The 24,669-nt window shown below is 51.1% G+C and overlaps 1 protein-coding gene across 2 annotated transcripts; it reads left to right on the forward strand.

Moving 5' to 3' along the window:
• The first annotated feature begins 326 nt into the window (after positions 1–326).
• Positions 327–9,621, forward strand: CDK5RAP3 (CDK5 regulatory subunit associated protein 3). 2 transcript variants are annotated; one of them, XM_064271176.1, is made up of 14 exons: positions 327–494; positions 716–761; positions 2,814–2,945; positions 3,232–3,332; positions 3,712–3,760; positions 4,423–4,601; positions 4,841–4,977; positions 5,201–5,345; positions 5,756–5,866; positions 6,267–6,345; positions 6,961–7,049; positions 8,406–8,611; positions 8,992–9,163; positions 9,270–9,621. In XM_064271176.1, the coding sequence occupies exons 1-14, from the start codon at positions 483–485 to the stop codon at positions 9,333–9,335; spliced, it is 1,524 nt and encodes a 507-aa protein (XP_064127246.1). In that variant the 5' UTR covers positions 327–482; the 3' UTR covers positions 9,336–9,621. The 2 variants fall into 2 exon arrangements, with proteins under 2 accessions (XP_064127246.1, XP_064127247.1); XM_064271177.1 differs by having other exon boundaries at positions 327–488.
• Positions 9,622–24,669: the final 15,048 nt, after the last annotated feature.

Below are 24,669 nucleotides of genomic sequence, written 5' to 3' on the forward strand. Positions count from 1 at the left end.
GATGTTCATACTACTATAGACAGTAAAGCAAGGCAAGGTGGGGGGAAGAGAATTAGTGGGTCCGGTCGGTCGGCGCTAGGACCTCGAGTACCGACTTATTAATTCCTGCGAAAACATCTCAGCGCCCTCCTCAGGTGGAAGCGGCCGGGGTCGGCTCTCGGACGCCGCCTGTCGCAATCGTGCAGCCGCTGCAGCCCTTTTCAGGCTCCCCGCCCCGCCCCGGTCCTGAGCCCGCCTCGCGTCTCCCATTGGCTGCTTCCCGTTCTCCCGCCCCTCTCGGGCTCAGCCATTTGGAGCCTGCCGGGGGGTGGGGCTTGGGGCCAGGGGTGGAGCATGCGCCCCGATTGGTTCTGCGGAAGGCGGTGACGTGGCCGAAGGAGGCCTGTTTGTGCCCACACCGAGGATCAGGCACACCGCCACAGGATTGGTGGTGGGGCGTGGCTGGCTTGGGTCTCCTGGCCGGAAGCGGAAGTGGCGGAGAGATGCAGGTGGCGGTACGGTTGATGGGGGAGTGAGGGTCTGGCCTGGGACCCCTCGACGGTGTCCGTCCCCGATCCGCTCCCCCGGCCTCGTCCCCGGGCGCGACCCTCCCTGGCCCATTGTTCCAGTCCTGCAGGGTCCTGCAGGGTGGCGGTTGGAACCGTGAAATGAGCGCGCGAGTGGCGTGTCCCCTCTCGGCACTTACGCCCCCCCTCCCCGCTGTGTTTCCCGTTAGGAACATCAGCACGTGCCCATCGACATCCAGACCAGCAAGCTGCTCGGTAGGAGGGAGTGCTTCCGCGCAGCCGGCTGTCGGGGGCGGGGAGGCCCGGTTCTTTGCCCCCAGTCGCCGCCAACAGCCAGGAGTCCTGACTCCTGATGGTTGAGGCGCTGACCACTAGCCAAGCCAGCTTCTGTGCCTCACCTATGATCATACCTGCCTCGCTAAGAGGAATGGGAAGGAACCAAACGTAGAGTCCAGCACTTGACTTGCGTTTTCTGTTTTAACATATGTCATCAAAACGTATCATTTCGGTACAGAGAGGGTAAACGTCTTGCCTTAAAGACATCCGTCTACTAAGTGGCAGACCCGAAGTTGGCACTTCAATCTGTCTGGCCCTGCTGACCATGCATTGTTATATTATGCCAGAAGAAAGCTTTCCCTCCTTTCTTCTTACAAGCTTGCATCTCCCCTCGATTTTATGCATCGAGGGGCGTAAGACCCAGTTGGAAATAAGACCTTGTAGTGGCTAGGCCATCTCTCCGCTGTCTGTATGTGGTCCACATGCCTCCTCCCAGTTCAGAGCAGGGGAAGGACCTCTTCCTTCTGACTGTTCCAAGCCTTTGCTCAGCTGTTGCCATTTTTAAATGTTTATTGGATTGATAGATTTGATGCCAGTCTTGTCCTTAAGAGGGTGTCTGACTATCTCAACCATTTGATTCTAGTCCTGTGACATCTGTAGAATTATTCTTTCTGGAAACTTGAGAAATACAGGGGAGGAAATATAACTCATACTAGAATGGGACTCCAGTGTTTGACCAGTGGCTGATTTAGTTAACAGTTCCGGGCCAGCATCTGGGATTCAACACTATACGTGCCCTTTAGTTTGTCCTGTGCAGTGGTCTTTAGCTTCATTTCACATTTGTCGCAGCTCTTCAGCACGTGTGTACCTTGGTGTATGAGCTTACTGTTAGTTATGAAATGGACCAAGAAAACAGCCGCCATTCATTGAGGTTTTGTTCTATGCCAGGCACTGTTTTAGGTACTTGACATTATAAAAATGAGGATCACTAAGATTTCTTGAGTCCTTGCCGTGTGCTAGGCATAAGGGTGAGTGTTTTACCTACATGACTCCTTGTATTCAGTATCTCATTATCCCCATTTTCCATGTGGGGAAACTGAGGCACAGAGAGGTTTGAGAGGCTTGCCCAAGAAATTAGAGAATTAGAGTCTAGGACCATCTCACCACAATAGCTGTCTCCTATTTAGGAAACGTGTACATGACTCTCGGTCCACCCATATTCTTGTTAGGTACCCTTGAGTTGGTTCCAACTCATAGTAGTCCCATGTGACAGAGTAGAACTGCCCCATAGGGTTTTCTTGGCTGTAATCTTTATGGAAGCAGATTACCGGGTCTTTCCCACATAGCCACTAGGTGGGTTCGAACCACCAAGCTTTTGGTTAGTAGCCAAGTGCTTAGCAGTTGTGCCACCAGGACTCCTTGATCCACCCGTACCTTCCACTAAAAATACAAATCTGGGCTCAAACTCCGGGAGGCCAGTCACGTTGGTATTCTCATGTGCAGGGTGGCACTTCACTGTTAAGCATAGATGAGTGTTACCTAGTCCTTGGGGCGCTAGAGGTATTAGGGGCTTTACAGTTGTTCATTCATCCGGTAGTTAGCATAACCGTCTTGTATTTTCCATTGTCATGGTTAATCCCAGCCCTGAGGAAGTGGAAGTTGAACAGCATCCTCTTTTAGCAAGAAAGATATAATTACCCATAGAAGCAAAAATATTATGAAGACTTCAGAGTGTCAGAAATGGCACTTTCGTGTCAGGATCAATTTAAAGTTTTGGTTTTTATTTTTTAATCCCTGTGTCAAGGCAGTTCCTCTATAAAAATCACCCTGAGGATGAAGTCAGGTTGCTGGAGTCTATTCAGCCCCAAGCATCCCTTTGGGTTTGTCTTGACTCTCATTCTCCCATGACCCCTATAGCTTAACCAGTATGAAGAAAACCCGCACCCAGTGCCTCAGCCTGTTCCACTTGGATTAGTGATGGGTTTTGGTGGTGGGAGTGGGAATGCTGTGATTTGGGTGTTTTTCGTATAGACTGGCTGGTGGACAGAAGGCACTGCAACCTGAAATGGCAAGGTCTGGTGCTGACAATCCGAGAGAAGATCAATGCTGCCATCCAGGACATGCCAGAGAACGAAGAGATCGCCCAGCTACTCTCAGGATCCTGTGAGTGCTTTGGGGCTACATTGCTGGAGTCCCTGCTTCCCAGAACAGTATGTGTCAGCTGAGCTGCTCCCCTGTTCTTAAGCACTGGGCTGACCCCCAGAAAGATTTTTGTTTGGGGTATAAATGATGGTTTCTTCCAACACGAAATAGTAAAAAGGGAGAGCTGTGCATGTTCATCATTAACTGGCAGTTCACATGAATCAGCCACACGCCATGTTGTTGTCAGAGCAGGTGGGAAGTTCTTAAATTGGAATTCTCAAAGTTGTCACCCTTCCTTGCTTCCCAGACATTCACTACTTCCACTGCCTGAGAATTGTGGACCTTCTTAAGGGCACTGAGGCTTCCACGAAAAATATTTTTGGCCGGTATTCTTCACAACGAATGAAGGCGAGTGTGGGCTGAGGGCTGGGAACGGGCAGCTAGTGACCTCCAGCCTACGGATTTAGAGCCTCTCTAGTTTCTCTGAGGATCTGGTGGGAGACTCTGATTTAGAATATTTCCTCAACTATCCCTGTGTCCCCATAGCTCATGCCAAAAGTGGATCCTACCCCCTGGGTTGACATTTTCAGACCTGCCACTTTGGGGATCACTTGTTGGCACCATGCTCTTAAAGTGGGTGGTCCAGCCAGCATTTTAGGAGTTGAAGGAGGACAAGGAGTTTATGTTTGATGTGAAGACTGGGAGGGCTTCCCCTGCTGAGGGATTGAGCTGGGATATGACTGCAGAGTGCTTTTCTGGCTCACTTCCTGTTTCTCTTCCTACTCAGGATTGGCAGGAGATTGTAGCCCTGTATGAGAAGGACAACACTTACTTAGGTAAAGTGGCCCAGTCCTGGTGACTGGGGGGAAACCCTCCCACTCCAAGGGTTCTGGGACACCAGGTTTATAGAAGGCACAGCTGGTGTCTGGGAAGAGGCAGGGGTGTAGATGTTGCCTCTTTGTGAGGTGGGAAAATAATTTCTACAAAGAGCATTGGGGGCAGGGGAGGAAAAGGAAGCAGAGTAGGTAGGCCTGAGTAGGGGTGTGAGATAGAGTGGAGTGCCCCCATCCCTGTCTTGTGGGAAGAAGAGTCATGCGCCATCTTGGGGACCACCATCTCGCACCTGACAGGGAGCAATAAAGGGCTGATTGTGGTTCGGCTTATGTTTTGTAATAGTATAAGTAATAACAATAATAGCAGCCAATATTTTACTGAGCACCCATTATATGTAAGGAGTTGTGCTTGGTATTTTGCATGGATTTCCTTTTTTACTCCTCACGATAGGTATTATGGGTCTTGTAATATTAATGTCCCTGTTTTACAGATGAGGAATGGACCAGAGAGGTTAAATGACTGGTTTTAGGTTCCACAGCTAGGAAGGCGGCAGCTGGGAAGGCAGCCCCATGCCCTTCACCACCACGAGGGCATTTGTGTGTCCCGGGGCATGCTGGCCTTTTGGTGTGGTTGGCCTGAGGTGTATTTCCTGGGCCCTTCTTAGTGGAACTCTCTAGCCTCCTGGTTCGGAATGTCAACTATGAGATCCCCTCACTGAAGAAGCAGATTGCCAAGTGCCAGCAGCTACAGCAGGAGTACAACCGCAAGGAGGAGGAGGGCCAGGCGGGGGCCGCCGAGATGCGGGAGCAGTTCTACCACTCCTGTAAGCAGTACGGCATCACGGTGAGCAAGCCAGAGGGTCTCGTTGGGGTATGGAGCACCCGGGCTGTCTGCCTTCCTGGGACCAGTCTAGTCTAAGAGGCCCCAGCTCCTTAACTGCTGGGAAGAACTCCCTTCTCAGCTCAAGTTGTGCTCTTCTTGGGCTACTATCTGGCCTGTTGCTGTCTTTTGATGTTTCCTTTGATCTCTTGGACTCTACCTTCTACCACTCTGCCACGGCCCGACTCTTCTGCCCCCTTTAGGGAGACAATGTCCGAAGAGAACTGCTGGCCCTGGTGAAGGACCTGCCGAGTCAGCTGGCTGACATTGGAGCAGCGGCTCAGTCTCTGGGGGAAGCCATCGACTTGTACCAGGCCTGCGTGGGCTTTGTGTGTGAATGGTAATGAGGGCCTCAATTTCCCTCTAGCAGGAGGGGCAGTTTACCTGTTTTCCCGGCCATTCTCTCTTCCCCACTTGTATTTTTCCCAGGTGACATTTGAGCTTTATTTTACACACTTAAATTCAGTGAGAGTCTTGCCCATTTGACCACATAGCCCAGGTCAAAGCCCAGTGTTGGCTTCATGCATGGTCAGCAGGAGGGTCTTTTATGTGATCTCTTGAAGCCCCACAGGGCAGGTATTGCCAATGCTGAGATACGTGCAGAAGCGAGGAAACTCAACAGTGTATGAATGGAGAACGGGGACAGAGCCCTCTGTGGTGGAGCGGCCACACCTTGAGGCACCTCCTGAGCAGGTGGAAGAAGACGCGGTAAGACAAGCCTTGTTAGGAGGCACCTGCCTTATAGATGTGAGTGCGAGTATGGCTGCCTCCTCCCCACACATTCAGCCCAAATCCGTATGACCTGAATCCAGACTCCCAGAAGGAAGAAAGGGGGATTTGTGTGAGAGAGGCTATAGGTGGAAGGGCCCAGAGAGCCTACTCCTTTTTTTTTCTGACCTTCTTGAGACCTGAGTATGGACGTGGCTCAGCAAGCTGGAACCAGGAGCTCTTCGGTCACACAAGCTCTCTGAAGACAGGCTTTCTCTTGGGGAGCTTGGGGGCCATTGGATTTCAACATAGTCCCAGCAATCCTAACAAGCAGCCGAGGGCTGTGGGAAGACAGGCCCCTTTTTTCCCACCCACCTTCCAGGAACTTATATTTCTTCTCCCCCTTCTAGATTGACTGGGGCAACTTTGGGGCAGAGGCGACTTCTGAAGGGATTGACTATGGCATCTCTGCCGAGGCTGCAGGAATTGACTGGGGCATCTCACTGGACTCGGACTCAAAGGTTAGGATGCACAGAAAGTCTCTAAGGACTTTCTGCGGTCACTGCTTCAGTAATAAGAGAAGTATCGTCTGTGTCTGTAAAGGTATCACTGAGGTTCGTAGCTCTAAGACCAAGTGCAGTCAGAATTTCAAAAGGGACATATCCAAATTTTGACTTCTTTTTTCCTGTGTTTGGGGCAAGGCGTGGGAGTGTAGGCAGGTGATAACTCTACAAAGCATAGCCGAGGGTAGCAACATGTAAGTGGACCCACACCTCGATCTTGGCCACCTACATCAGGGCTGCAAGTCTTTATGACGCTTGGAATGTGCAGCCGTTGAACTTATCAGGGGCTCTGGCCTGTCCCAGCTCTCTGCTGGGGAAAATTCTCTGATACCGTAGGCACTGTTTGCTCTCCATCCAGGAAGCTGGGAGTGACGAGCTAGACTGGGGAGATGATGCTGCTGTTTTGCAGATCACAGTGCTGGAAGCCGGAACCGAGGGTGAGTGCACAGCCCCGCAGCCCTGGCAGAAGTGGCCTGCTCAAGGCCCTGCGTCTTGAGAAGCAAACAAAAATGCACTACCAAGATTAGGCTTCTTGTACATTTAGTTGTTTTCTCAAAATTTTGATGATAATGTGAGTAGAGGGATCCAGGTTGAGGTTCTTCAGATTAAGTCTAGAAACTCTCAATTTTTTGGAGAATGAATATGGGCCATCCATCCCGGTAGGGTTCCAGGAGTGTCTGTGGGCTCCAAAGTCTGACCTGACCCTCTCCTCCACCAACACAGGCTGTGGCAATGATCTGAGCCACTAGAGGGCAGTGCAGGATGAAACTTGACCTCCCGCCACCAAGCAGAATGGAAAGACGGCCTTTCTACTCTGAACCCAGCTCTGTGGTCCTCCTTGCACACCAAGGGCTGGCAGGAGCGCCTGATTAGGGCTGAGAGTTGTGGGAAAGGGTAATAACCCTTCCCCCTTTGTTTTGGACAAGAAGTGGCTTTAGTGCGATGAATCTGTGCCCATATTAACCCTCTAGGGCTTCTCAAACTTGGGGTCTGTTCCTTCTCCAGTCCTGAGATCCTATCCTTTACCACCGCTCTGTCTCTCTTCCTGGCAGCTCCAGAAGGTGTGGCTAGGGGCCCGGACGCTCTGACTCTCCTTGAGTACCCTGAGACCCGGAATCAGTTCATTGATGAGCTCATGGAGGTACTGCTGTCCCCTGGGAGGTGCGGGTGGGGCCTGGTCCAGCACAGGTGGCATCCCTCGCCAACACCTGGCCCGACCCTCCCTGTGTACGTGTGAAGGGCGCCGAGAGCTTACTGTGTTCTGGAGCAGAGGGCTCATGTATTAGGATGCCCCCTCATTCACTCAGCAAGTGTTTATCACCCACCTCCAGCGCGCCTGGCTGTCTTAGGCACCAGCGATCAGCAGTGAATGAGACAAAGTCCTTGGCTCCATGGAGCTTATAGTCTAGTGGCGAAGGCAAACAAGAAGCAAGATAAGTGAATACACAGGATGTGCCATGGAGAAAATAAAGCAGGGGAGGGAGATGGAGATTGTTGGAAAGGGTAGTGAGTGGTCAGGGAAGACATCGTGAGCAGGTGACCTCTAAGCCGAGACCTGTAGGAGGTGTGGAAAGAGCCATGCAGCTACCCGGAAGAAGAGCTTTCCAGGCTGAGAAGCTACCTCTGCGAAAGCCTCAAGGTTGGGGGGGATGCCCTGCAGCTTGAGGAACGAGGAGGCCAGTGTGGCTGAGCAGAGGGAGCTGGGGGTAAGGAGAAAAGAAGCTCAGGGGGCGAAGAGAGTCAGAACTTTGACTTTGACTGAGGGATGCCAGAAGCCGGTAGAGGTTACTGAGCAGAAAAGCAATGTGATCTCCCTGGTGTTTAAATACTACCCCTGTGGCTGTGATGCTCAGCAGCCTGGTAAGGAGCCAGTGTTCTAGGACCTGTGTTGTGGGATTGGGAAGATGGGGGCCCCTCTTCCTTAATCTCTGGCCCTGTTCCTTACCAGTCTCCTGGTGATTGGGAGGGCTTCACGAAAGCTCGCAGGTACTTTTTCAGCTGAGAGAGGCCCCTCCTAGCCTAAGGGGAGAGGAAGAGGACAAAAGTCATCAAGTTTTTGTGGTAGAATAAGATTGACAAGATACGCAGCTGCTTGTCCAACTCTTTGCAGCCTTAATCTAGGACGTCTCAAACATGGATCCCTAGTCCCTGAATCTCGTTCCTCCCGAGGAGAGAAACTATCTTCCCTGGGGCAAGAGAACCCTTTGAATCTCTGCATTCTTAGTTATCTGATCTGCAGGCCTGGGAGGAAGCCCAGAGTGGCAACACCCTACGTCAGCCTGAGGCAGGGCATGGGGGCGCAAGAGTGACAGCAGAGGCTGCCCCAAGCTCTCACCTGGTATTTGGTGAGTTTCTGGCAATAAAATCGGTCAAGAGGAAATACCACCTCCTCAGCCAGGATCTAACCCACCCATCTCATTCCTCCATTTTGAGCAGTTGGAGAAAATGGCTTCTGAGTTCTTTTCTCAGTTTGAACCAAATCCCCTTCTGTCCTCAGCTTGAGATCTTCTTGTCCCAGAGAGCAGTGGAGATGAGTGAGGAGGCAGACATCCTGTCAGTGAGCCAGTTCCAACTGGCTCCAGCCACCCTGCAGGGCCAGACCAAGGGGAAGATGGTCACCATGGTGTCCGTGTTGCAGGATCTGATTGGCCGGCTCACCAATCTTCGAATGCAGCACCTGTTTATGATACTAGCCTCACCAAGGTCTGGCTTTCCCCTGGACATTGGGCTGGTTGGGAGCATCCACCGTCTGTAGCAGCTCTGACCTCTGTGTATTCCTCTTCCTCTTTCATGGCCCCTTGTACCTCTCTCCTGCCTCACGTAACGTCACTTTCTGTACTGAGGGCTAGGGGTCCTCTTTTGGGCAGTATAGGGTGTATTGATGTACATAATCAGAATCTTACTTCTTAAGCAGGACTGGGGAACCGCGAGTGAATATTCCTTAAACAAAAAAGGATTTAGGGATGTGGAGGCTGAGAACCAATGAGGGGTTCAGTTTCCTGAGCCTCACCTTTGCCAGCAGCTGTATGGGAATGCGTAGGGTGCACAGCTACACCATATGCTCATCTGAGTGCTCTGCACAGGTATGTGGACCGGGTGACTGAATTCCTCCAGCAGAAGCTGAAGCAATCCCAGCTGCTGGCCTTGAAGAAAGAGCTGATGGTACAGAAGCAGCAGGAAGCGCTTCAGGAGCAGGCAGCCCTGGAGCCCAAGCTGGACCTGCTGCTGGAGAAGACCAGGGAGCTGCAGAAGCTGGTGAGACAGAGACGGGGAGCCCGTCAAACTGGAGGACCCTAGTTTCTGCCAAATGAGGCCCCCTCCCCTCTCTGCTCCCTGCCCACTTGATATTGCTGACTTTCAGATCGAAGCTGACATCTCCAAGAGGTACAACGGGCGTCCCGTGAACCTGATGGGAACCTCTCTGTGACACCCCTCCACGGTCTTGCCCACCCATCTTTTCAGCCTTCAGGATGGAGGGACCCTCCACCAAAAGCTGATGTTACAGGCCCCTTCCCAGCAAGAGACCAGGCAGACTGGAAGGCAGAAAGCCATGTGAGAGAACTGTCACCCAGGTGGAAGAAGTAGAGGCTGTCACCTCGGCACTCACTATAGGAAGCTGTCTTGATTGGCCCTGTGGCCCAGTCAGTCTGAAACCACAGCTTCTGCTCGGTGTGGTTAGTCTAGTTGGGTTTAATAAAAGAGAAAAGACTCTACTGGTCATTGTTTATTCTGCTTCTCTAAGTCTGGGGTTGAGTCTGTGATTTTGTGGGGTTCTTGATCCAGATGGGCTCCCTGGGCTGTTGGAGCCCCAGGTTAAGGACTTTTCCAATTGGCCTCTGGCCCTAGATACCCAGCTTACCAGCTACAAATGGTCAGCAAGGGGTTGTGGGATAGCTGAGTTGGCTGGGCTCCTTTCTTTCCACAACCAGGCCCAGACTGACCCATTCTGGCCAGCAGCCCAGGAGGGGCAGTTGAGCGGCAGCCTTGTTGGAGCCAGCAAAGCTGTATTTTCCTTTTAATCACAGCTTACCTCCAGGCAGAGGGAAACTGCAGTTTGGAGAGGAAGGGTCTGATAAACAAGGTGGAGACAAGAGTTGTCACCTTCACTAGCTGCCTGTCCACTTCCTACCCATAACTGCCTGCTCTGTGATTGGTAGAGCCCACCCCAGGATAGCACCCCTCTCCCAAGCCACCTACCCATCCCCATTTCCCAGGAAGGGTAGGGGCTGGGGGTGGCCGGCAATTCGATTTTAATTTCATAGCAGAGCAGTTGATTCATGGCTCTTTGTCGCTGGCGTTGACTCCCGTAATGACTTTCCATCAAAATGAAAAGTGGAGTGACACCACTCATTATTCCTGCTGCTTGTTATCTCAGTTCTGGGGAGGGCCACCCCCTCCCTGCTGCCTTTCAGCCGTCCTGGACAGTGAGTGATGGCCCCTATTAATCACCGACCCCGCGGACTCTGGCGGACACGCGCTATCCAGAGGAGAGGCAGATAAGGCAGCATGAACTGCTCGAAGCCGCTCCTATCAATTAATGTCAGCCCATCGCTGCCCCCCAATCCTTGCCTGGTCACCTCCTTTTAGGGGAATTGGGGGCTGAAATACAAAGTCTAGGTGTTGAAAAAGGAAAGATAGTGGTGTTGAATGTTGAGGTAAAACTGTCCTCAGAATGGAAGGGTGGAAAGGGCCTGGAAGGGCTACATTCTGCCCTCAGCTGCTGTGTGGACTCTCTTGGCCGAGGAAGCTATCTGTTTCTCTTGGTCTCTTTCCCTTTGAGAGAATGTCTGCTCCCTCGTGCCCCACCTATTCAGCTGCTGGCTCCATTGGCCTGGCCAGCGCACTGAGGCATGCCACCCATGCCCTCACTCTGTCCCCCGTCCAATAGCCAGCTGTTAATACAGACTCTGTTGCCTTGAGGAGCAGAGCTTCCAGGAGAAGCCCTGTGGGCTGTGTGACCATGGCAGGCTGGGTTCAGGCCCTGGAAGCTTGTGCTCCTGCTCTTCTGCGGGAGCTCCTGGCCTACCCTCCCTGCCCTGCACCTCCTTCCCTCCCATGCCCGGGCAGTGGGGAAAGTAGTACTTGCTGAGGTTTAGCCATTTTCAAAGTTTCCAGCAAGAAGAGAAGTGAGCTTAGAGGGAGAGGGTTTGCTCAGGATTTGGAGCAGCTTGGTAAGCAGTGTGGTCAGGGGACTATTCTCTCTCTGCCCACTCTCCTGCTTAGCTGGTAAAGACCCACCCTGACCCCTAGGCTGATGTAAACATTTCTTAAAAGCATTTAATCCCGTAATAGTTGTGTGTGTTCTTCAGAACCTTTTGCCTCATTTGCTTTGGGCCAGTGCTGCCTGGGTCTTTTCCTGACCACTCTTTTTTTAAAATAATTTTTATTGTGCTTTAAGTGAAAGTTTACAAATCAAGTCAGTCTGTCACACAAAACCCATATACACCTTGCTACACACTCCCATTTACTCTCCCCCTAATGAGACAGGCTGCTCTCACCCTCCACTCTCTCTTTTCATGTCCTTTTCGCCAGCTTCTAACCCCCTCCATCCTCTCATCTCCCTCCAGGCAGGAGATGCCAACATAGTCTCAAGTGTCCACCTGATCCAAGAAGCTCACTCTTCACCAGCATCCCTCTCTAACCCATTGTCCAGTCCAATCCATGTCTGAAGAGTTGGCTTCGGGAATGGTTCCTGTCCTGGGGCAACAGAAGGTCTGGGGGCCATGACCACTGGGGTCCTTCCAGTCTCAGTCAGACCATTAAGTCTGGTCTTATGAGAATTTGGGGTCTGCATCCCACTGCTCTCCTGTTCCCTCAGGGGTTCTCTGTTTTGTTCCCTGTCAGGGCAGTCATCGGTTGTAGCCGGGCACCGTCTAGTTCTTCTGGTCTCAGGATGATGTAGTCGTTGGTTTCTGACCACTCTTAAGACACTGAAGATGCCTGCTGGGCTGTTTCACCTCACGAAAGGGACCGTTCTGTGCCTTTCAGATCTGCATCCAGATTTCCTTCTGCTTTTGATTACATTTAGCTTCCTGCTTGTAAATTTTTTTTTTTTTTTCAGAAGTGCCTCAGAAGTTGTCGTGAGGACTAAAATTTTTTTTTTTTTTTTCAGAAGTGCCTCAGAAGTTGTTGTGAGGACTAAATGAGCTCTTAGAACACCACCTGGCAGAGTAAGCCCTTGCTGGTGAAATATGGGAGGAGGCCTGCTGGCACAGTGGTTAAGCGCTCAGAGGCTAACCCAAGGGTCCGTGGTTCAAGCACACCAGCTGCTCCACTGAAGAAAGTTGTGGCAGTCTGCTCCATAAAGATTTACAGCCTTGGAAACTTTATGAGGCAGTTTTATTTTGTCCTATAGGGTCACTTTGAGTCAGAATTGACTCGACAGCAATGGGTTTGGTTTGTTTTTGGGTGAAATACAAGCTCTTATTTATTTTTTTATTGTGCTTTGAGTGAAAGTTTACAGTTCAAGTCACGTTCTCATACAAAAATTGGTACACATATTGTTATGTGATCCTAATTGCTCTCCCTGTAATGCGACAGCACGCTTCTCTCTTCCACCGTATATTTCCTGTATCCATTCATCCAGCTCCTGTCCCTGTCTGCCTTCTCATCTCACACAAGCTCTTATTTTTAACTTTCATATTTAACTTATTTTTTAAACTATCAAGAAGTTTGGGAAACAATGGTAAGTACTCTCCATCCTGGCTTAACTTGAGTTCTTGGAAGGGAGAGGTGAGGGGTTCTTTGAAGACCAAGTTCTGAGGAGTCAGGTTTCCAGGGATGGAAAAAAAAAATGGTGAGGAGAGATGGGCCAAGATTACACCCCTGGCATCTTTAGTTTGGTCTGAACCGTATTGCCAAAATGCACTATATTTTCATGTTCACTTTTACCCCACCCCTTTCTAAAAAGGATTTAAGGCAACAACTCTACTTCCTAAGACTAGTCTCCCTGCTTCAGCCTATCCAAAACCTCATCACCCTGCTAAATCCACCACTGCTGCAACACCACTCCGGGTCTTTGGAGGAAGCCTGGCTTTCTGCATCAACCACTGTGTCCATTCAAAGCATGGTTCTCTTTACAGTCACCAAAAGTAGAATCCCTTTCCACTGCAGCCTGTGGTGGCTGACTACATTCAGCTGAGAAGAGGTTGACCATGACCGTGGGCTACACAGAAGCTGATGATGGAAGGCCAGGTAGTCCTCCACCCATGCCCCATTCAGGACTAGCCAGAAAGCTGTGGAGTCCTACACAGTTGGGACCAGGGCCCATTGCCAGTGTGGGGGCAGTGTGCATCACTCAGACCAAAAACTCACCCAACTAAAGAAGGACCTGCTCCAGAGAAGAACCAGCCTAGAGCTGAGGACCAAAGAAAAGCGCTTCACCTGCTGTCAGGAGCTAATTGTGGCTAAGGCTGTAGACCCCCCTACTTGTCCTCTCCTTAATCCCCCTGAGGTTGAACACACAGTTTCTCCCATAGAAACACAGGGCCTAGGGGAGAGTGTTGACGCCTCAAGGGGTTGGCAACCAATGTCACAAAACATTTTGTGTATTAATTATTTAATGAGAAACTAATTTGCTCCGTAAACTTTCACCTAAAGCACAATTAAGAAAAAAAAAAAACAAAAAACAGGGCCTGTGGCTCCTCTTTGCCTTTTCACACCCACCTACCTGTCTGGTGCCTAGTTTTTATTCTTCTTTTAATTGCCACTTGTATATTCTCCTCCTCTCCTCCCACTCCCGTATATGCACATGTTGTTGTTAGCTGTCTTTGAGTTGGTCCTGGACTCATTGGTGACCCCATGCACATCGGGCAAAATGCTGCCTGGTCCTGCACCATCCCTGTGACCCGCTGCAAATCAGACTAGTGTGATCCACAGGGTTTTCACTGGCTGATTTTCAGAAGTAGATTGCAGGCCTTTCTTCCTAGTCTGTCTTAATCTTGAAACCACTGAAACCTGTTCAGCATCATAGCAACATGCAAGCCACCACAGACTAGTGGTGACTGCACAGGAGGCACATGGCTGGGAATTGGCTGGGTCTCCTGAATGGAAGGTGAGAATTCTCCCATTGACCCACCAGTGACCTGTTATATGCGCATACAAAGTCCAGCAAAATAGGAAGTCGAATAGGCAATGCAATGTGGTGGCAATCAGCACGTGCTCTCCACCTGGACTGCCTGGGTCCAATCCTGGCTCTGTTCATACAACCTGTATGACCTTGGGCAAGTCCCTGGGCCTCTCTCAGCCTCATTTCCCTCACCTATAAAATGAGGACACAGGACACAGGGTACTACCTACATCAGGGTAGGTAGCTGTGAAGAGCGTGTAAAACACTTTGAACAGAGAGGTACAGCAAATACAGTAGACACTCAGACATTAGCTGTCATGAGAGAGTAGTGGCGTGGAAATAGCTTTAGACTGAAGTTAGAAGCTTGAGTTCTGTCCTGGCTCCATAGTCTCAGATATCCCAATGTTCCATACTAAGTCCATTATCATCCCCGCTCCACACTTGGTCTCTTTCTGATATTTCCTGTCTTCCTTTTTGCCATCGATGGTCTCCCAGTCTCTGCTGGCTCTCCTCTCTAGTCCATCTTTTCCATGTTGCTACAGTCATTTTTGCCCTAAACATTCCCCTGCTTAGAAATACCGATGCCCTCAGATCTCCCAAATTCCTGGTGTAGCAGGCCAGCCCCCACCTACCTTTCCAGCCTGGGGTCCCCACCTAAGACACCAAACGCACATGTGTCTTCAAACTCCTGACTCCTTTCTTGGCTCCTTCCTGACCTTCATGATGCAGTTTCTCAGAAGAGGCCCAAAGGTCATCTCAGTGGACCTTTCTGCCCACCTCCACCCTCAAAGAATTCACTCCTCCTGCGCGGCATCCCCAAACGTCTAGTGTAAATGCCCTTAGAAGAGGGCTCATCTATTGCATTGTAAGGCCTTCTCAAGGCGCCTGTCATCCCCCAACTGAGCTTCTGGAGGACAGAGACTGTGCCTTGCTCACTTGTGTGTCTCCCTTGGAGTCTCAACTTCTCTGAACTTCAAAAAGAAAGAAAAAAACAAACCCATTGCCCTTGAGTCTAATCTGACTCATGGCTATCCCATGTGTTACAGAGTAGAACTGCTCCATAATGTTTTCCTGACTGTAGTCTTTACAGAAGCAGATTGCCAGGTCACCAGGCCTTTCTTCCACAGCAATGCTGGGTGGGTTTGAACCACCAGCCTATAAGTTACTACCCATAAAACCTGATCACAAATCCCTGTGCCACCCAGGGTCCCCTGAACTTCAGTGATCTCTAAAGTGACTTTGACTTCTAAGCTACTATGACCATATGGGAAACCCTGGTGGCATAGTGGTTAAGTGCTATGGCTGCTAACCAAGGGGTCAGCAGTTTGAATTGGCCAGGTGCTCCTTGAAAACTCTATGGGGCAGTTCTACTCTGTCCTATAGGGTCACTATGAGTCAGCATCGATTCGACCGCACTGGGTTTGGTTTTTTGGATGAGCGTATGACTCCCAAATTTGCAAGAAGTTAGAGTCCCACAAAGCGCTAGAAGTTTGGAAAGAAAACTGGATTTAGGTAGGCTTTTAAGATAAACCGACAAAACCCAAAAAACAAACCCGTTGCTGTCGAGTCAATTCCAACTCAGTGATCCTGTAAATCTTTTTTCTTCTGCAGAGCAGCTGGTGGGCTCAAACCAGTGATCTTTCGGTTAGCAGCCAAGCTCTTAACTGCTGCGCCACCAGGGTTCTGATAGACTGATGGTTAGGCCAAAATACCTCCCACAGACCACCCAGGGAGAGCACCCACTCTGAAGCTCTTCTCTTCCCTTTCCCGTCCGGTCAAGGGTTCTTCTGGGTGAAATTGGAGAGGACGGGGCTGTCATCCCGCCCTCTTGGGCATGTCATTGCTTCATAGACCCAGGTTTGCTACCAAATTGGGACCTCAGCCCCATTTATTGTGTGCCGCCCACATATTGGACTTCACATAAGCTGTTCTGCACCCCTATATTCAGACCCCAGGAGGGGCCTCCGGGCTGGCTGTCCTGCCTGGCAGACCAAGGGCCCAGCAGGAAGGTACCAGGCCTGTTCCAGAAGCCAGAAGCGTGGAGCCTGAACCCCCCGGGAGAACCACCTGACCGCTGAGCTGCCTGTGCCCTCCAGATGCCCTTCCTCTCAGCTGACGGGCAGGGCCTCTGCAAGTCATTGGCCCTGAGTAAACTCTCACTTAGCCAGCCTGCCAGCCTCCTCTTACTCCCCAGGCTTCAAAGAAAACCAGTTTGAATATTTAAACTTCTCTTGTGTGTCTAATAAAAAGTTCTGCACTATTTTAACGCCCCAGCTATCCATTACTGTCGGGAGCTGCCCCCTCCCTCCCAGTACCCCCTCCCTCCCTCTCGCCCAAACCACGCGCTCGGCAAAGCCATTTGTCAAAGTGCTCCCGCCGCCGGCTGCGCTTGGCTGTGTCTGAAAGGACAAGCCGCCCCACAGGGAAAGGTGGGAATGAATAAAGGGGCTATGCAAATTGCTGCTTAATCTGCAGAGAAACACCCAGGCTTTGGGGAGACGCTCATTACTTCTTTTAACTGTGATTAACGGGCAAATTAAACCCAAGCCCTTAACTCTCTCCTGGCAGGGGACTTGAACGCAGAACTCTGGGCTGGTGAGGGTGGAGGGAAGCTTCACTCCTGTGGATGTGTCCACAGGCCCCGGGGGCAAAGAGCATCAGTTTCCCCTTAACCCTCCTTATAGACAGGGTAGGAGGGAGGAGAGCCCCGAATCAAGGCCGGCAGACCCAGCACAACTAAACTTAACACGCCGGGAAGGAAGAACGAGCTCTCTCTTCTGGGTTTCTTTCAGCTACTCGGGAACAAAGTCCATGGTTATTGGGTTGGCTTCCCCCACGGAAAAAGCAGGAGAATCCCTTAGGCCTCACCCACCCCATACCCCCCAACATGCTGAGGGTGTGAAAAGTGGCTTTACCCACAAACTGAATTCCTGGTGGAATCAGCCTCAAATATGGGGCTTGAAAAGTAAGTATGAGGAGCCTTCAGATGGCCACCCCCAAAAAACAACCTTAAGGCCTATAAGCTAAGGAGGTGAGGAAGGGGCAAAGAAGCAGGTGGGAGGGGTTGAGTATAAAGGCACTGGAGGAACCCTGGTGGTACAGAGGTTAAAACACTTGGATGCGAACCGAAAGGTCGGTGGTTTGAACACACTAGCAGCTCAAGGGGAAAGATGGGCAGGAGAAAGACGTGTCAGTCTGCTTCTGTAAAGATTACACCCTTGGAAACCTTGTGGGGCAGTTCTACTCTGTCCCACAGGGCTGCTACGAGGTGGAATCAACTCGACGGCAGTGGTTTGGTTTTGGTTGGTTATAGACACTGGAGTCCCCGGGTGGTGCAAGCTTGGCAGCTAACCAAAAGTATGGAGGTTCAAGTCCACCCAGAGGCACCTCAGAAGAATGGCCTGGTGATCTACTTCCAAAACATCAGCAGCTGAAAACCATACAGAGCACAGTTCTACTCTGACACACGTGGGGACGCCATGAGTTAGAACCGACTCCCCGGCAACTGGTTCTGGTTCAAGACACTGGGAATACACTGTCGAACATACAAATTTGGAGGGATCAGAGATCCAAAATACTGTCTCTCTCTCCGTTCCTTACTCCATCTGTTTTTACAGAATATCGAATGGCCCTGTATAACCTACAATCACCTCTAACAAACGGCAGCAACTGAAGTGGGCTCTGTAGGTAGAAGAGCTCTGTTTGAAATCCAGAAAACCAGAGAACTCCAGCTGGAGCACTGGGGGGGGGGGGGTTGACATGGTGGCCTGACGTTCTGGAGGCGGGTTTGCGTAGAAATCCTGTAGGGACTCCCTGTTAAACACCGATTTCCCCTAAGCCTGAGTGATTAGGAGGTGAAAGATGACATACAATGGTGACAGACTGTCTGTCAACCTGATGGGGCCGAGGAGAGACACGGCCCTGTATTTTATTTTGTCATGGAGTCGATCAGAAGGTCTGTCATAGAAACCAGGCCTGACAGCTCGCTCAGCGACTCAGCTCTCTTTTCTTAACTCCCACAGCCCAGCTCCACCATCTATTAAAACATTCTGGGCTGTCAGGGATATTAAAAGGCTCTGTCACTCCTTCTTAAAACAGTCATAAATACAATCTGGACGCAGCATTTGGGCAGGAGCCCGGTATTGAATGGAAAGAGACGACAGCAGGTATGCCTGCCTTTCTGGACGCCTGGGCTTTGGCACTGTTCAGAGAGGGAGTGTGAACTTCTCTCTCCTTTTTCTCTCTAGATACAAGAATTGAGTGTGAGCTGTCCCTGTCGGCTCCCAACTTCTGCCGGATTCCTGGCATTTTGAAACAACTGTTTTGGGCATAGGATATAGCCTTCATTAGTGCAACCACACAATTCAGCTTATACCTGGCGCCTGGCACACATAAGCCACACCTGTTCCAAATGTCTTACCTATGGAGTCTGGTCCTTAGGCCACTCCGGGGCATGGGAGTGAGGGGAGGTACATACAAAAAGGTAACAGGAGCTCTCATTTTTTCCTCCACCATAAAATTTGCCTCCTCTCCCTCTTCTGCCCTTCCTGCTCCATGCAACCTGGTAACTGACCACCATGGTAAGAACAGCCTTCTAGGGGGCCAGAAACTGACCAGAAGCTTCCCAGGTGGGCTCCCCAGAGCTCAGGCTAGAGCTTGTAATCTTGTCAATGGGAGGACCTGGTCAACTCTGAATCTTTGGATCTCCCCAAAGGACGAAATCACAAATCTTCCAGCCCCCAAAGAGGGGGACCCCTTCCTTTTCACGACTTGGATAAGAACACATGGCCTCTTGCTCCTTCCAGGAGCTGGCCCCTCTTTTCTTAAATTTTTTAATTTTTTTTTTTTGGCCCCTCTTTTTAAGAGCCTCCCATTTGGGATGAAGTACATTTCACCAGCTTGCAGCAGGGATCCCAAGGCGTAGAGCCAGCCACAATCCCCTACAAACTGTAACTCTGGGTTTCCTCTCTGTCCTTTGGGGTGGGTATTCACCAAATGCCCCGTTTGCTGAAACACAAACACAACAAAGGCCCCAAGCCTGACCTTCTGTATTAACATCAGGGCAATACTCAGGACTCTGGCATCTTGGGATATCCTGTTTTCTGCACACCCCGTGTTCAGTAGCTAGAATACTTCCCATCCTAGTACTTTCACTTAACTTTGGGTATTTTTTAACAGATTTAAAAAAAAAAATTTTTTTAAATAACAAAATTACCTTATTAGTAACTTTCTTCAGATAGTTCACGTCAAAAATTTTATTCTTTCTCAAGTATTTATTAAATACCTACTGTATTCCACTATGGAGCCCTGGTGGCGCAGTGGTTAAAGCGATCAACTACTAACCATAAGGTTGGTGGTTCAAAACCGCCAGAGGTTCCACTGGAGAAAGATGGGGCGGTCTGCTTCCATAGAGATTTACAAACTTGGAAACCCCATGGGGTCACTATGAGTGGGAATCGACTTGATGGCAGTGGGTTTGGTTGGTGGGTGGGTGTTCCACTATGCAGCCCCCGAGGGAGACAGATTTCAACCTAAGAGTAGGGAGCCCCTTCTGACAACCAAAGGTGCCCCACAAGGACACAGGTGGGAAAATCACCATCTCTGAAGATCTTAGGCTGACATTGGATGGATGTCTGGTGGTGACGCTGCAGAGGATGGAAGGGTGGGCCAGATGAATCTGAGAGTCAATGATTTGGGGCACTTGGTATACCCAGAAGCTGGACAAGGCCCAGCAGCTGTTCACCAGCTGCCTTCCATGTGGCCATCTTGCAATTTAATCCCAGATGGTGGGACCCGTCACCCTCAAAGGTCAAGGGGCCAGCTGCAGGGTAGTGGGTAAGCCCTTCTTTGCCTGGGCAGCCCCCAGGCAGTGTCTGTGACCAGAGGCAGGGTGTGGAGAGAGGACACCGAGAGGTCTTACCAGCCACTCTGGTAGAGAAAGGTAGGCTCAGAGCCCCTCTCCTCTGTTCATCTTGCTGGCTTCCACTCTCCCTCCCTCCATCTCCTCTCCTGTTTCACCTGCTTTGCATTCTTTCTCTCTTTTGCTCTCTTCATTCCCCTCCCTCTCCCCCCAGCCTCCCTCATCTCCATGGCAATAAAAGGGGGGTTGGGGTGGGCCATGCCCTGTATTTTCAGTCGCTCCATAATAGCCCCTTTCTCTGGAGACACAGGGGCTGCCTGTGGAACTAATCTCCCCCTGCCTGTCAGCTCACAAAGGGCCGGGGAAGCCCCTCCCTCCGCCTGGGCTGCCCTCGGTGACCCCGGCCTGTTTCCGGGTGCGCTTCCAGCCCTCCAGGGCCTGCAGCTGGGCCTCTCTCACGGGATCCTGCACACAGGCAGGGTCACCCCAGTTGACCTCCCCCGAGGACAGAGGTCAAGCCCCCTCTGGGGTCTCTGATGTGATTGGAAGGGAGTTGAGGCGGGAGAGGAGGCTGGGGGGCATGGGGGAGGGGAGCTTCTCTTTTAATGTAGAATTAAAAGACTCCCTGTACCTCCCTGTCTGTGCCTGTCTCAGGCTGGGTTGCCCTGCCTAGGATCTCATCCTTGGGAATCCAGGCATCTTAGAAAAGGGGTAAGAGCCCTGCAATGGGGCTTGGTCAAACCTGAGCCTGGGGTAGTGGAATCATAACATCTGGCACAAGAAATGGGAGAAGCTAAAGAGGGCAGCAGAGCCTATGGAGCCAGCCCTGGCTTTGAATCTGGTATTTTATACGGTGTGTGCTCTTAGACATCTCTGGGCCTCAGTATGCTCATCTGCAAAGTGGGGATGATCATAGTACCAACCTCATACGGTTATTGTAAGAACTAGTGAGATCGTGCACATAACAGGTTTCTTAGCACAGTGCCTCATGTATAGGTATGCATGATATGACAACTTCTGCTAGGTAGGAAGGGGTTGTCAGACTTCAGGAATCATCTACTTAGCTCAGGCCTAGCACCCCCATCTCAGACAGTTAAAGATGGCTGGAGAAAGCACTATATTCAGAGAATATCTGAGGCAGAGCAGTGCAGAGGACAGGAAAGCAGGCTGCCTGGGATGGAATCCCTCTTCCACTCATTGCAAGACCCCAGTTCCCTCATGCACGGGATAGGAACCATAATGGAACCTGCTGCAGAGGATTTTATGAAGATGAAATGTGTTAACACATGTAGAATGTTCAGAAGAGAACCTGGCCCTCATCCACACTATAAAAATGTTAGTTAATATTGTTGATATTACTATCATTGGGTCTCTATGGACCTGCTTTTCCAGAACAGTGCTTATTTCAAATATTCAAAGCATTTTTCATGACAAGCCTCCTCTTTTCCATGTCACACTCCATGTTTCCGACTTTGTGGCGAGGAATGATATGTGACCACTCCTGCTTGCTTGGCTGATGAAAAAACACACATTTTGCCCATGTAGATAGCAGCTCTAAGCAAGGGGCGCAGCTAACCCAGAAGGGAGTAGTTGGCCCCACATAAAACAAGCCCATGTGGAAGACAGGAGTTAGGAAAGGCCACGGGAGGTTGGGCGGGAGCTGCTGACAGCTCTTCTAACCTGTCCTACTCATGACGGGAATCATTTTAAGAGATGGTTTAATGTTCTCCCTCTGTGACCCTGTTTGCTCCTGAAGGGGAAAAAAATAAATAAACAAGCCTAACCAACACATGCTTTATGAGAACATCACTTGCTTGTTTTTAACGGCGCAGTTATTAATACAGCTGTCCTGGCACCTCCCTTACATCTGATCACTGGTGAGTTATGGGCCTTGAATTTCGATTGCTGTTCCCATTATCACAAACACTTCCACACAGTCCTGACAGAGTGAGAAGCAAGCAGCCTTTCAAATGCAAGAGGACTCAGAGGTTGGAGGACTCAGAGGCCTGCCCTCCTCAGCCCCCACCCCCACACCCCAAATCTGGGAGTAAGCAGAATTAGGGGGGCGAGGCTAAGGGTTGGAGCAGAAGGATGAGAAGGAAGTAACTGGGGTGGGAACGGTGCTTGTAAGCTGTGGCGGTGGAGAGAGCTTTGGACTTAGAGTTCAGATACCTCACCTCAGCAGTCTCTCACACTGGCTACTTCTATGGTCTAGCCCAAACCTCTTTTCTTATGTATAAAGTAGGAATTCATAATTTTTTTTTTCCCTTTGCCATTTTTAAGTACTTATAATGTGCTAGGCACTGCCCTAAATGCTTTACAGTAGCATTGTTGTTGTTGTTAGTTGCCATCGAGTCAATTCCAATTCATAGCTACCCCATGTGTGCAGAGGAGAACTGCTCCATGGGGTTCTTGAGGTTATGTGTGACCTCTCAGAAGCTGATGGCCAGGCCTGTCCTCTGAGGAGCCTCTGGGAGGGTTCGAGCTGGCAATCTCTCAGCTAGTAGTCGAGCGCTTAACTGTCTGCACCACCCAGGGACTCCTATAGTAGTGTTATCTCATTTAATTCTCATAACCACTGTATACGCTGGTACCTTCATCCCCATTTAGTAGCTAAGGAAACTTGAGATCTGAGAAATAAAGAAATTTGTCCAGGGTCACACATCTGGTAAGCAGGGGAGCTGGTGTACAATCTCAATTTCTCTGAGGGCAGGGCCCAAGCCCCTAACTACTAGCCAACACTGCCTTCTGGAGACGGTGACTCCTGTGCCACCTACCGGCAGGATGAGGTGCTGCAGGTGAGCCCACTGAAGTGAAAAAGGGCCCTGCCAACTGCAATGCAGGATAACAGAGAAGGCAGTATTAACAGCTCACCCAGCAGAAGACAAACGAGGAGGCTGGAGTCTGATGAACTGAGAGGGAGGGATGAAGGACCAGAACTAGCAGGGGAAAGGCAGCAACATCCCGAACCAAAACCAAACTGGTTACTTCATGTTGTCTTTGACTCGTGGCTACCCCATGTGTGTCAGAGCAGAACTGTGCTCCGTAGGGTTTTCAATGGCTGATTTTTCGGAAGTAGATCGCCAGGCCTTTCTTCTGAGGCACCTCTGGGTAGACTCGAATCGCCAACCTTTTGTTAGTAGCTGAGTGCTTAATTATTTGGACTCCAGAAACATACCAAAGGAGATGAAATCTAGCAATGAGCAGGCCCTGTCATAGCAAACTCACTTTAGAAGAACACTTTATAGTTTAGTTCATTTGACAAATGTGGATAGACAGTGAAAGGGAAGAACATTGTGGTGTTGAGTCTTCCCACCCCCATCAGGGGTGTTTTCATTCTGACCTTGCGGGATCATCCCCAGAAGCTCTGTCGGAGCAGGGCTCTGGTCCAGCCAAGTGGGGAGAATGGTGCTATTTCACAAGCCCCAGGACCCTGGCACCGCAGAGCTGGCAGCAGTGGAAGGGTGAGACCCCAGACAGAAGCCCCCCTGAGGCCCTGGGAGTTTGACCACAGTAGGAGCTGGTGGAGCTGGCAAGAGGGCATGGAGGTGGCTGGGGCTGTGGAGGGCAGGGACAGGCCCCTTAGCTTTCCCAGGCCCCTGTTTGCTGGCAGTGAGGGGCAGCCTCAAGCCTGCGGTGTCCCAGCAGGCTGCTTGGTATTCCACTCAGGCGCCACTGCGTCCTGCCTCTGGCTCCCCTGCCGACGGGGCCGCCTCCCCCAGCCCAGCCTGGCCATGCATTATCCTCGCAAGATTGAGGAGCTAATGGAGGTGATCAGCACCCCTGGGGAGAGCCGCTCCACCCCCTAGACCCCTGGGCTTGGGAAGGAGGCAGAGCAGTGCTAGTTGGCTCCTCTGCCCACCCTGAGATGGGGTGTGCTTGAGGGGTCCCCGGAACTGAAGAGGGGCTCCTGGGGTCCCCTTTGGAAGGGCTCTGGACCACCTCAGTGCAGGAAGCGACATTGCAACAATCCCCCTCCTTCTCCCCATAGGATCCCCCACCCCCCGCCCCCGACACCCAGGGTCCTGTGGGGAGACCCCAGCCACTCCCAGTTCTCTTGAAGAAGCCTCTGCTTGCTTTGGGGAGAGGGCCGCTCCCACCTCTATCCCCCTCCTCGCCTGACTGCCAGCTGGCCAGCGCTGGAGCCCGCCCTCCACTGCCCATTGTTTCTCAGCTCTCCTCCCACGGTGGGGGCCTGAGACTCGCCCCCCCAGGTCAGGAGCTCAGGGCAGCCCCTCCTTTCCCTGGGCCTCAAAGGGCAACAAACCCTTGCCACAGTGGGGCCTCCCTTCTGGGGGCGGCGAGGGCGGCAGCTGCCCCTGAGGCGGCATTCAGCACCTCCCTGGGAATGAGTAGAGCAGGCCAGGAGGTGATTCTGGGCATATAGGAGGTCAGATGGGAGGTTCAGAAGCAGGAGGCCTGGGAAAAGCCTGGCCACAGGCGAGACACAGCCAAGGTGGTAGTAATAATGACAACCCCCACACCACTACCAATACCAGCTACCAGTTGCCGTGAAGTTGCTTCTGACTCATGGCGACCCCATGTGTGCTCCATAGGGTTTCCAGTGGCTGATTTTTCGTAAGTAGATCGCCCAGGCCTCTCCTCTGGGTGGACTAGAACTTCCAACCTTTTGGTTAGCAGCCAAGTGCATTAGCCATTTGAACACCCAGGTACCCCTACTACTACCAAATTGGCTAATATTTAGTGAGCACTCACTATGTACCAGGTGCTGTGCTTCAAATACATTGTCACTTCATCCTCACAGGACCTGGGTACATTGCACAGATGGAGAAAATAAGGCTCAGAGAGGTGAAGTCACTTACTCAGGGTCAC

This window comes from Loxodonta africana, chromosome 18 (assembly GCF_030014295.1).
Source record: "Loxodonta africana isolate mLoxAfr1 chromosome 18, mLoxAfr1.hap2, whole genome shotgun sequence".
Lineage (NCBI taxonomy): Eukaryota > Metazoa > Chordata > Mammalia > Proboscidea > Elephantidae > Loxodonta > Loxodonta africana.

What these genes read in the sequence shown, in the direction of transcription:
- CDK5RAP3 (XM_064271176.1), top strand. An exon ending in GAAGGACAACACTTACTTAG is followed by an intron (nt 3,761 to 4,422) that starts GTAAAGTGGCCC and finishes GGCCCTTCTTAG; the next exon opens with TGGAACTCTCTAGCCTCCTG. An exon ending in GTAAGCAGTACGGCATCACG is followed by an intron (nt 4,602 to 4,840) that starts GTGAGCAAGCCA and finishes TGCCCCCTTTAG; the next exon opens with GGAGACAATGTCCGAAGAGA.